This window comes from Bos grunniens, chromosome 18 (genome assembly GCF_055505025.1).
Source record: "Bos grunniens cultivar Pamir isolate PY7600 chromosome 18, Bosgru_T2T1.0, whole genome shotgun sequence".
Lineage (NCBI taxonomy): Eukaryota > Metazoa > Chordata > Mammalia > Artiodactyla > Bovidae > Bos > Bos grunniens.
In genome coordinates this window covers 49,234,780-49,246,492 of record NC_141182.1, presented here as the reverse complement: position 1 = coordinate 49,246,492, position 11,713 = coordinate 49,234,780, and the positions used below count along the sequence as shown (strand labels likewise).

At 50.0% G+C, this 11,713-nt stretch overlaps 1 protein-coding gene across 1 annotated transcript; it reads left to right on the top strand.

The window, feature by feature from the left end:
- The first annotated feature begins 6,910 nt into the window (after nt 1–6,910).
- Nucleotides 6,911–9,383, top strand: RPS16 (ribosomal protein S16). Its single transcript, XM_086352463.1, has 5 exons — nt 6,911–7,011; nt 7,148–7,249; nt 8,798–8,894; nt 8,996–9,043; nt 9,164–9,383. The coding sequence occupies exons 1-5, from the start codon at nt 6,964–6,966 to the stop codon at nt 9,307–9,309; spliced, it is 441 nt and encodes a 146-aa protein (XP_086208589.1). The 5' UTR covers nt 6,911–6,963; the 3' UTR covers nt 9,310–9,383.
- Nucleotides 9,384–11,713: the final 2,330 nt, after the last annotated feature.

The window sequence follows — 11,713 nt, the reverse complement described above, 5'->3', positions numbered from 1 at the left end:
TTCCTCCCAGCATCAGGGTCTTTTCCAATGAGTCAACTCTTCGCATGAGATGGCCAAAGAATTGGAATTTCAGCCTCAGCATCAGCCAGAAGTAATTTAGTCCAGATGTCTAACGCGGTGTGCTAAGCCGTGAGGAGGCAGGGAATTAGTCGCACAGAGTCGGACACGACTGAAGCGACATTGCTGCAGCAGCAGCAGCAGCAGCAACAAATTTGCAAATAAGTCAGATTCTATCTCACAGCCTCTGAAACATTCCTGGGAGGTAGGTACCCCTATTTCTCAGGCGAGGTAACCTAAGCTCAGAAAAATTAGCTATGTAACTGGATGGGCCACCTGATGCGAAGAACTGACTCATTTGAAAGGACCCTGATGCTGGGAAAGATTGAAGGCAGGAGGAGAAGGGGACGACAGAGGATGAGATGGTTGGATGGCACCACCGACTCAATGGACCATGAGTCTGAGTAAACTCCAGGAGTTAGTGATGGACAGGGAGGCCTGGCGTGCTGAAGTCCATGGGGTCGCAAAGAGTTGGACACGACTGAGTGAACTGAACTGAATTATTTGTCAGAGAGATGGCAAAGAGAACAGGCATCAGGGAGAGATAAAAATTAACCTGATGGAGGGGAAAAAAAAAATCGGGAGCTTTTTAGAACACATTGCTAAAATTCCCACATAAGCGATGAGAAATCTGCATTCAATTTACAGAAATTTAATATATACCTATTTAGTTACAGGGGAATGAGTTACTGATGGGCTGACAGTGGCACACACAAAAAAGTTTCTTTTTCTATAAGCTTGCTTCCGATTTTTTTGTTTTTTTGTTTTTCTTTAAATATGTATTTATTTACTTATTTGGCCTCGGGGTTCTTAGTTGCTGCACTTGGGGTCTTAATCTTTGTTGTAGCATGTGGGATATTTAGTCCTGGCCTGTGAACTCTTAGCTGAGGCTTGTGGGACCTAGTTCCCTGACCAGGGAGGGAGCCCAGGCCCCCTGCACTAGGAACGCTGAGTCTTAGCCACTGGACCACCGTCGAAGTCCCTAAGCTTGGTTCCTTTAAACAGCAGTTCTTTAGAATGGGATTCCACATAAAAATGCCTATTGACACTTCTGCACGAAGACATTTACTCCAGGACAGGGAACCATCATTTTCTCCCTGTGGAAAACTTTTTCTTGGTGTATCAGTCGTTCTCAACTCTCCATCCGGCAGCACATGAGAACAGTTGAGAAGATAAGAGATATGCATAGTAGCCCCAAACAGGAAACAACCCAATGTCTATCATGAGGAGAAGGAATGAACAAGTCGCAGCACATACATGCACTGGAATGATAACAATCCACTGATAACGCACATGAATGAATATCAAAAACACCCACTGAGTGAAAAAAGCCAGATACTAGGGTATGTACAGTATTATTCCATTCATAGGAGATTCTAGAGCAGGTAAAACCAATCTATACAAATTAATCAGATTAGTCAGTCTCTAGGACTAGAGGTGGAGACTGATAGGGAAGAGGCATAAAAGAATTGCTTTGGGGTCATTGAAATGTGGTGCGCGCTCTCTCTCTCTCTCTCTCTCTATATATATATATATGTCAGAACCCTTTGAAACGTACACTTAAAATGGGTACCTTTGGGGTTTCCCTGGTAGTCCAGTAGTCCAGTGGCTGAGACTCCATGCTCCAAATGCAGGGAGCAAGGGTTCCTGGTCAGGGAACTAGATCCCACGTGCCACAACTAAGACACAGCGCAATGAAATAAATAATTTTTAAAAAACGGGTACCTTTTGAAAGTGAAAGAAAATGAAAGTGAACTCATTCAGTCGTGTCCGACTCTTTGTGGCCCCAGAGACGGTAGCCTACCAGGCTCCTCCATCTATGGGATTTTTCCAGGCAAGAGTACTGGAGTGGGCTGCCATTTCCTTCTCTCTGCCTTTCCTTCTCCTTTTACTGTATGTAAATTATTCCTCAACAAAGTTGACTTTTAAAATACAGATGTTCAGGATTCACTAGAGACCAGTTGTCAAGTTCTCCAGACTAGGACCTAGCCACCAGCAGTATTTAAAAGTTCTCCAAGCAGTGATTATTTGTAGCCAGGGATATGAGCCACAAGACTTCCTCTCCTCAGGGGATGGGGATGAGGTTAGAGGACAAGCGTGCATTGTCCCTTCCTGGAAGCAGAGAGAGGAGGAAGTATCTGAAAGAGAGGGAGAACAATGGGGTAAGGTGGGGTAATTTATCCAACTTCCTGCCCCAGTAGGTCAGAGATTTCAGGCTTCACATCTCGCCTTATTTTCTTCCTTCTTACCTCTTCCCCTCGCTCTTGGGGCTGCAGGTAAGGTCTTCTGGCCTAGAAGGAGAAGGCTTAGGGTTTAGGAACTGGGGCTGGAGATCAAGTTTCCTCTCCTTCCCCACCTGGCCTCTTTGGGAGTACCAGGGAGACTTCCTCTGAAGTTTATGCTGAGGGCAGGTCCCGAGCACAAGTCCCCTGTAATAACTCCAAGAGTTTGGCCAGAAAAAGAGGGACTGGTCTCTGAGGGTGTCCTTCGCAGGGTGGACAAGGGCCCTGATCAATCACCCACAGCCGGGACCCCAGGGCATCCAGTAGGCGCTGTAGGCGGAACACAACGATCCCCACGGATGGGCCCTCCTCAAACCCGATCACAGACAACTCCAGCCTGAAGCATCGGAGAGTCTCAGCAGGACACACCTGTGGAGACAGAGTGATCTGGTGTCTCTGGGCAAGGGCTGATCCCAAGTCCTCACCCCCACAGTTTCTGACTTGTAGCCTGGAACAAGCCCCTTCACCAATCTAAGCCTCAGTTTCCTCATCTGTAAATGGAGTTCTGAATAATCCCTACCTTTACTAGAAGTGCAAGTTAGAAAAAGATCTTCCTTCCTTAATGCTTCCACGGTCTGATTTTGTTAGAACAAGATACTTTACTGCCATGTGCTGGAAACTGACAAACATCCAGAATGAGAATGCTGTCCTTGTAGGTGTGGGACCCTTGTGCAGTGTACAACCTTCACATCCGTACGTCTCAGCCCTGTTTACCTTGGAGGGTCAGTGTGAAGGTAATTAAGCTAATGTGCTTAGGACTTCCCTGGTGGTCCAGGGGTTAGGACTCCGCGCTTGCACTTTCACTGCTGGGGGCCCAGGGTTCAATCACTGGTCAGGGAACTAAGATCGTGCCCCCTCCAAAAAGGCCAATACACTTAAAGCATTTAGGCCAGCACCCGTCACCAAGTAAGAAATTATGTAAGAATAGCTGTTATTGGGACTTCACTGGCCGTCCAGTGGTTAAGTACCCACCTTCCTGTGTAGAGGATGGGGCTTTGATCCCTGGTCTGAGAAATAAGATCCCACACGCTGAGAAGCAACTACTGAGCCCATGTGCCACAAAGAAAGATTCCAGGTGCCATAACAGACCCAATGCAGCCAAACAAATAAATATATATATATTTAAAATAATAGCTGTAGTCATTATTATCCTTTGTTGCTATTATATGCCAATCACTGTACTAGGTGTTACAGACAGCTGTGAACAAAATACATTTGTCAAGACTTGGACAGCCAGAATACCAGCCTGCCTGCCTCCTGGCCTCCAGTGTGTCCTGAGCTAGTGGATTCTCCCTAAATGTCCAACCCCAGTAAAGAGGGAACATGATACTCACCAATAGATTATCTGGGGTGTACAGACTGCCATCATTTTTGTTTTCCTGTAATTGTGGGGTAGGGAGGAAAATCAGATCTTGGAGAGGAAGAGACTGACCCTTCCGCAAACATGTCACCCACCCCACTCCTTAACTAGCCTGCCCCTGTCTGCTGGCTCTTCCCTCCCTCCTCACCAGCATCTTCGTGATGGCAATGAGGAAGTAGAAAGGCTCCCTTGGGCAGAGGGGTGGTCCTAGGCCTCCCAAGGGCAGCACCAGCAGGAGGGTGGTCCAGAGAAGCCACATGGACACCCTGCCAACCCCCATACTTTCTCAGGTTCCAGCCTGGGTTCCTGGAAACAAGAAGTACAGAGAGAGGGAGCAAGTTGGAAAACAGGAATGGGGGAGAGGAAATGCCCCGTCCCTGCCTTTCCATCTCTACTCAATCCATAGATACCTGGAAGTGTACTCCCAGAGGCTGGGGGAGATGGTGACCCTAGAGTAGGGAGGTTGTGGTTCAGAGAACTCTCTTCCCTTCCTTTCCCCCAATCAAGATACCAGATTCAGCAAGGTTATTAGGATCATCCTGGAGAGACCGGAGAGTTCAGAAGCGTCCCCTGTCCCCCAAACAGCCCCATGAGGCAGTCTAGAGTGTGTCCAGCCTGTGCATTCTGTGGCCTGTTTGTCTGCCCACTGGAGAACACCAGTTAGCTTGAATCCTGCAGGTGCTTATTTGGGAGTCTTTGCTGTCCTTTCTCCTATTTCTGCCACAAGTGTCTTGGAATCTTCACGCCTGCCTGTACCTGCTGACTTCTTTCTCTGAGCGTTGGCCTCTGCCTCTGTCACTTGTGACTTCTGTCTCCATCTCTGATTGACCCCATGTCTCTCTTCGTTTTTCTCTCCTCCGTTGGTCCAGTCTTTGCCTTTTCCTCCATGTGCACCTCTCTCTCTGGTGCTGTGTGCCTGTAGGTCTGTGGGTCCCTCCAGGTCAGCCTCTGGGTCCTTGCTGCCTGTCTCCCCGGCCCCTCGCCCTCTCCCTCTGTCACCCTTTAGGAGCTGGACTCTGAGCTGCAGGTTCCTCCCTTTGGCCCCAGACCCGCCCACCAATCTTCACTCTGGTTCCGCCCTCCAGGCATCCATGAGCCACCACACCCCTTTGAACCTTGGATCCCAGACCCAGTGCTGCCAGAGAAACTGAGGCAGCCGACTACCGCCTGCACCTGAAAGGAAACTCCTGGCTGGGAAGGGAGCAAGCATCATGAGCAGTGGGGAGCAAGGGGCTACCCTATCTTGAGGTTCCTCAGATGGGGGTGAGAGGACTGGGGATTCTTGGGAAAGGTAGATTTTGAGAGAGGGCTCTGAGAAGGATGAAGAGTTTGGTTTTTTGTTTTAAAATAATTTATTTGGCTGTGCCAGGTCTTAGTTACATGGAGATCTTTGATCTTCTTTGTGCATGAATTGCAGTATGTGAGTTCTAGTTTCAAGACCAGGGATGGAACCTGGGCCCCCTGCATGGGGAGCAAGGAGTCTTAGCCACCAGGGAAGTCCCGGGATGAAGATTTTGTGAAAACAGGTTCGGAGGGGGCAGCAGTTCAGGGAAAAGTGGATTATGGGAGAGAAAGCTTCTGAAGGAGGGGGATTCTAGGCACTGTGGATTCTGAGGAAAGGAAGATTCTGGGGGGAAAGAGGGGTAAGGGTACCCTGAGTGGAGGGAGATTTAGGCAAAAAGGGAATCTAAGATGAGGGCTCTGAGAGAATTTTGGGAGGAGACTCTGAAAGGAAGAAAGTCCTTTAATATTTTTTTATTTACTTATTTGACTGCACCAGGTCTTAATTGGGGCAAATGGGATCTAGTTCCTTGATCAGGGATAGAAACTGGGCCCCTGCATTGGGAGCTCAGAGTCTTGGCCACTGGACCACCAGGGAAGTCCCTAAAATGAAAGGAGTTTTGGTGAAAGGTTCTGGGGAAAGGGCTCTAAGAGGAAAAGGATTCTGGGGAGGATGCTTTAAGGAGATGGGTTCTAGGAGGAGGGGGATTCTGAATCCTACCAGGATTCTTGAGAAATTCTAGAAGACGGGAAGACTGCCAACTCTGAAGCAATCTCCTGGTGGTGGGAAAGCAGGGGGGTGCGGGGGGAGGGGTGAGTGTGTATGTATGAGAATCTATTGAGGATGGGACTAAAGAGAGATAAATGAAGAGTCCAAAAGCAAATGAGAGCTGGAGGTGGCCAATGAGAACTGAGGATGTGAATTATGGCCTGTCTTCACCCTCCTTTCTCCTTGGAAGAAAACCTATGACAAGCCTGCTGCTGCTGCTGCTGCTGCTGCTGCTAAGTCACTTCAGTCGTGTCCGACTCTATGTGACTCTGTGCAGCCCACCAGGCTCCCCCCGTCCCTGGGATTCTCCAGGCAAGAACACTGGAGTGGGTTGCCATTTCCTTCTCCAATGCATGAAAGTGAAAGTGAAGTCGCTCAGTCCTATCCGACCCTTAGCGACCCCATGGGATTTTCCAGGCAGGAGTACTGGAGTGGGGTGCCATTGCCTTCTCCGATGACAAGCCTAGACAGCGTATTAAGAAGCAGAGACATCACTTTGACGACAAAGGTCCGTATAGTCAAAGCTAGTTTTTCCACTGGTCATGTAGGGATGTGAGAGTTCAACTATAAAGAAGGCTGAGCATTGAAGAATTGATCCGTTGGAACTGTGGTACTGGAGAAGACTCTTGAGAGTCCCTTGAACAGCAAGATCAAACCAGTCAATCCTAAAGGAAATCAAGCCTGAAGATTCATTGGAAAGACTGATGCTGTAGCTGAAGGTCCAATACTTTGGCCACCTGATGCGAAGAGCCAGGTCATTAGAGAAGACCCCGATACTGGGAAAGATTGAAGGCAGGAGAAGGGTGCGACAGAGGATGAGATGGTTGGATGGGATCACTGCCTCAATGAACATGAGTTTAAGCAAACTCCGGGAGATAGTGAAAGACATGGAAGCCTGGGGGGCTGCAGTCCACGGAGTCCCAAAGAGTCGGACACGACTGAGTGACTGAACAACTCGCCCTCTCGGGCCGGCCCCCGACACCGTTCAGGGAAGTCAGTCCCTTCCATTCCCAGGTCCCGTCCTCTCCGCTCCCCCGGCCCACCTTCCTGCCGCCAATCCAAAGTCCCGCCCACAAGCCGTAAAGCTCTCTGCCGTCGCAACGCTGAGCACAGCGCGCCTGCGCAGACCCTGAAAAGCGGCCAGGTTGGCCCCGCGTTTTCCTTTTCCGGTTGGGGCGCCGCGCAGTGAGGATCTCGTCTCTGCGCCTTCAGCCATGCCGTCCAAGGGCCCTCTGCAGTCGGTGCAAGTCTTCGGACGTAAGGTGAGACGGGCGCCCGATGGTAGGGACGAGGGGAGGCCCGTGTCGGAGAGAAGTCTGTGGGCAGGAATCTGGGTCTACTTGGAAGCCGAGGCCCAGAGCTCACGTGGCTCCGCTGTCTCCCCCTCGCTTTCCACAGAAGACGGCCACAGCCGTGGCGCACTGCAAACGAGGTAACGGCCTCATCAAGGTGAACGGACGACCCCTGGAGATGATCGAACCGCGCACGCTGCAATACAAGGTGCTGGGATTGAAGACGGGCGTTTGGGTTGAGTGGAGGGCTCTGTAGACGGATATGTTGAAATAAATGGGTTCCTGGAGTTCGTCGATCTTGGAAACGGAAAGGTCTGGTATCAACAGTGGGACGTTTAGAGGCTGAGTAGGGAATAGAAAAATGGGATATTTGACGATGGAGCTGGGTGTTGGGGGTTCAGGCGATATTATGAAAGTTTGAATTGAGAGTGGAAACGTGGATGTTGAAGATTAAGCAGGTGCTTAACTGGGTTGTTTGGAAAGTCACTCATTTGGGACGAGGTGGCATGGGAGCTCCCAAAATTTATGGGGCCTGATGACTTGCAGTAAGTTAATGGGGGACGTTTTATAGTGGTCTGCGCACTCTGAGGACAGGAATCAATGTATTGTCTCTCAAAACATTGTGACCAAAATAAGGTTTTGAATATTGTAGGTACTCAATAAGCATTACAAGAACAGAAGTTGGGTTTGTAGTGCTTGGCTGTGAAAGGAGTTCCTCTCCCCTCCCTGTTTAAGCCTCAGTTTCTTTTTTTTTCCTGAATAAAGTTTTATTGACCTCAGTTTCTTTGGCTCAGACCGGAAATATGTCGGAGTTTGATTTCTGCCTCTTCTAGCTGTGTTATTTGGGGCAGTAACTTCCCTTCTCTGTAAAGTGGAAATAGGTTGATCCTTGAAGGGCTGTCGTGAGGGTAAATTGGATTCTCTGTGTGAGGTTGTTGGTGTGTGTGAGAAGGTGAAGAACTGTTTACATTGCAGGGTTAGTTAGAACTTCGAAGAGCAGGTAAATGAGTATTGTGGCTTATTGTCACTGACAGTTTACTCAAAGGCTTTGTGTGTGCATCCTGTATTGAGTGCTGGCAACAAAGCAGTGACCTGGATGGTTCCAGGGCCTGCCCTCCTAGAGCTTCGAATCCAGTGGAGGACACAGACTGGACCCAATACCAAACACTGCTCCCAAACAGTCAGAACTGGGGTAGAGGTTCCCAGAGAGGGTTTCTGACTCAAACTCGGGTGGAAGGGTCAGATCAGGGGTGGGGGGGAACTTGTGAGCTGAGGCCTAAAGTAGGTAAATCAAAGTAGGGTTATAGCATCGTAATTTTTCTGGAAATCTGTGCGGTGCAAAGGGAGGGCAGAGAGCTCAGGTGGGGAGAGCACCTGACATAGCCCAGGAGTGGTTTTTTCACCATCTGGGGCAGGCTTAGCGGCTGCAAAGATTTTCCTTACTGTTGGGCTAAGGTGTCCACATTCTAAGAATCAGGTTTAAAAAACAGGTGATCTGATGTCCAGAGAGAAACACAGGAGGAGGAACTGCTCAGGCAGGATTCAATTTGACTTCAACAAACTCTTCTGTCTTAGAAATCTGCCTGCTCTGCTGGCTGTGTACAGGGGGCTTTGAGTAACAGCCCGACACACTTCCACTAATACTGAGGCCAGCGGTGGCAAGAGCTGCTTGTAGAGAGCTGTGGAGGAATGTTCCGTGAGGTGGCTCAGTGGCAGGTTGTGATCTAAAATCCTGTAATGTCTCCTGTTACCCTAGCTACTGGAACCTGTTCTGCTCCTGGGCAAGGAGCGATTTGCTGGTGTGGACATCCGCGTCCGAGTGAAGGGTGGTGGTCACGTCGCCCAGATTTACGGTGAGTCCCGGACACTGGGCACATAGGTGGGTCTGAGGGCAGGGTCCCATCCCTGGGTGTTCATAAAGCTGATGTACCTTTTGTCTGTGTCTTCCTCACAGCCATCCGCCAGTCCATCTCCAAAGCCTTGGTGGCCTATTACCAGAAATGTGAGTGAGGGTGGGTCCTTCCCAGCAGGTGGGTGGGGGCATGTCAGGGGCTCACTTGTAGCCACAGAGTGGGAAGACGTTTGCTGGTGTCTAAATTTTGTCCCGTCCTTTCACCCCCAGATGTGGATGAGGCTTCCAAGAAGGAGATCAAAGACATCCTCATCCAGTATGACCGGACCCTGCTGGTAGCCGATCCCCGTCGCTGCGAATCCAAGAAGTTTGGAGGTCCTGGTGCCCGTGCCCGCTACCAGAAATCCTACCGATAAGCCCGTCATGAAGCCCAGCGTTTCCCTTTACAGCACCTTTATAATAAATGTTGTGGGATTTAAGGTTTCAGGAATGATGCTGTGGTCTTCCGTGGTGGGTCTTTCTCTAAAAGGAATGCAAGAAACACCTCCAGAAGCCTTTCTAGAAGCTACCACTCTGATTAGGACGTACGTAGGAGAGATGGGTGGGACCAGACCTGGTCTTAAGTTTCTCTGAACTCCAGTACTGGAGTCCAGTGTGTGAACACAGCTCAGGTGGGCTTGGTGCCTGGTCATTGGTTGTGTGAGTGAGTGTGCTTGTGGGTTTTATCTCTTTCAGTCCTTTTGCTGTTTTAATGGCATATCAGAGAAGAGCAGGGGAAATGTGTAAGATCAGTAATCTTTAATACAAGTGAGGAGAGGTCTTAAGTCAGCAGCTAAGGGCCATCCATGCATGTGTTGGGAAAGGAAATTTTTTAATGCCAGCCTGTAGTGTAGGTAGTATTGAGGTTGGGCAGGGGTCTGTAATCCCCGTTGTGGGTGGGTGCGTGATTTCCCCTGACTGGTTTCATCCTTCAGGATGTCGACTGTAACCCCCACTCCCTATGGCCTCCTTAAAGCAAGTCCCAGTTATGCTCAGTATGACCTTATGGGCCCGGGAATACATAGGTCTGAGGACATGTTCATCTCTTGTGTCTGCCATGTGATAAGAGCTGATGTAGGTGAACTCATTGCTGCCCCTGGGCTAGAGAGATGTTAGAGCACTTCTGTCACGGAAGAAAGTTCTGTGGGATGGTGCTGGTATATGTATAGGGAAGTAAAGTGTTGTTTGTGAATTAAGTTGCTCTCAGTTTCTTTCCCCATATTTAAAGGAAGCTAGTGAGCATCATTGGGGTGGGAAGGGCATCTGTCCTATAACAGCCTTTGCAGCCAGCGATCTGCCCCCAAGTGGGCTTCCTCACTACTTCCTGCTGAGCAAACTTAAGAACATTACACACTTGATCAAGGAGTAGTTTCACAAATTTTCTTTATAAAAGGAACTTGGGAGGGCTTCCCTGGTGGCTCTGGTAAAGAATCCACCTGCCAATGCAGGAGACACAGGTTTTATTGCCCTCAAGATCTCACATGGGGTGGAGCAGCTAAGTTGTGTGCTACGACTGTGGAGCCTGTGCTCTGGAGCCTGTGTGCTGCAACTACTGAGCCCTGCACTACAACTAGAGAGCCCCTGCTCTGCAACTGGAGAAAGCCTGTGCAGCAACGAAGACCCAGCACTGTCAAAAGTAAAAACCGGGGAAGGAACTTGGGATTTACTGACTTGCTGCCCTTTCTGTGTGTTTGCCCTACTGATGAAACAGTAGCCACGTGTGGCTGTGAAGCTGGGCTGCACTGATGAGAATGTTGTTTACTGACAGGACAGTCCTGTGGGATGGTACTCGGGTATAGAAAATAGATACTACACACGGAGGTGGGGTTGGTGGAGCTCCACTAGGTGCCAGGCTACGTGTTGTTGGATTGTCTTCACACCGTCTCTGAGGTGGGTGGCAGGCAGGTATCTTCACCTTAGCTGCTGAGAAAGTGTAGTGGCAAAATAACCACCTCACCAAGTTTTGCATTGAAGCTGGAGTTACTAATAACTGCCTAACTGGGTTTGACTGGCATTAACTTAAACATCCCCAGGAGGGCAGCACTGTCCCAAGGCATGCCGCAGACAGCCGACCTTACTTTCCCTCTTCAAGCCTGTCTTAATTACAGCTTACAAAAGGCAGGCTGTAGTAGACTGGCAAGAAAAGTATTCATGAGGAGGCGTTGGAGCTGGGGCCGTGAGGCAGAGGTAGGAGTTGGGCAGGCAGGAGGGATGGGATTTGGGGGCAGGGACCAGGAGGGGGCAAGGCAGGCCGAGTGCCCAGGGTTTTCCCACAGGGCCCAGAGACCCTCTTAATTTGAGGCTCCTGGCTCCCTCCCAGAGGCACAGCTGGGACACATCTGGAAGTGGCCAAGGGGGCTCGCCTCCTTCCTCGCTCCAGGCCTTGGCGTAGACGGCCCCCTTCACCCTCCCTGCTGCCGCCTCCTCAAATACCGAGAATTCCGGCGCCGCTGGGAGCCTGGGCCAGGCTGGGAACTTTCCTTAAGCTGGGAATGTACAGCTGGGGGCGGAAGCGGGGAGGGCCAGCCTCAGTCCTGACCTTTGGGAGGCTGCAGTGGAGCAGGTCCAGGCCAAGGAGCCCGACTCAGCCCATGCCCTGGTGTATGGCATGGTACCCACTCAATAAATAACTGAGTGGAAGCCAGCAGCTAACATTTACCGAGCCAGGCCTTGTTCACTTTATCTAGCTAATGATCAGTAATTACCTAGGGCCTTTGGAGTACCAGGCTTCAAGCCTCTTGTGGGCAAGGAGATGTTCCCTGTTGTATTCCCAGTGGCAAG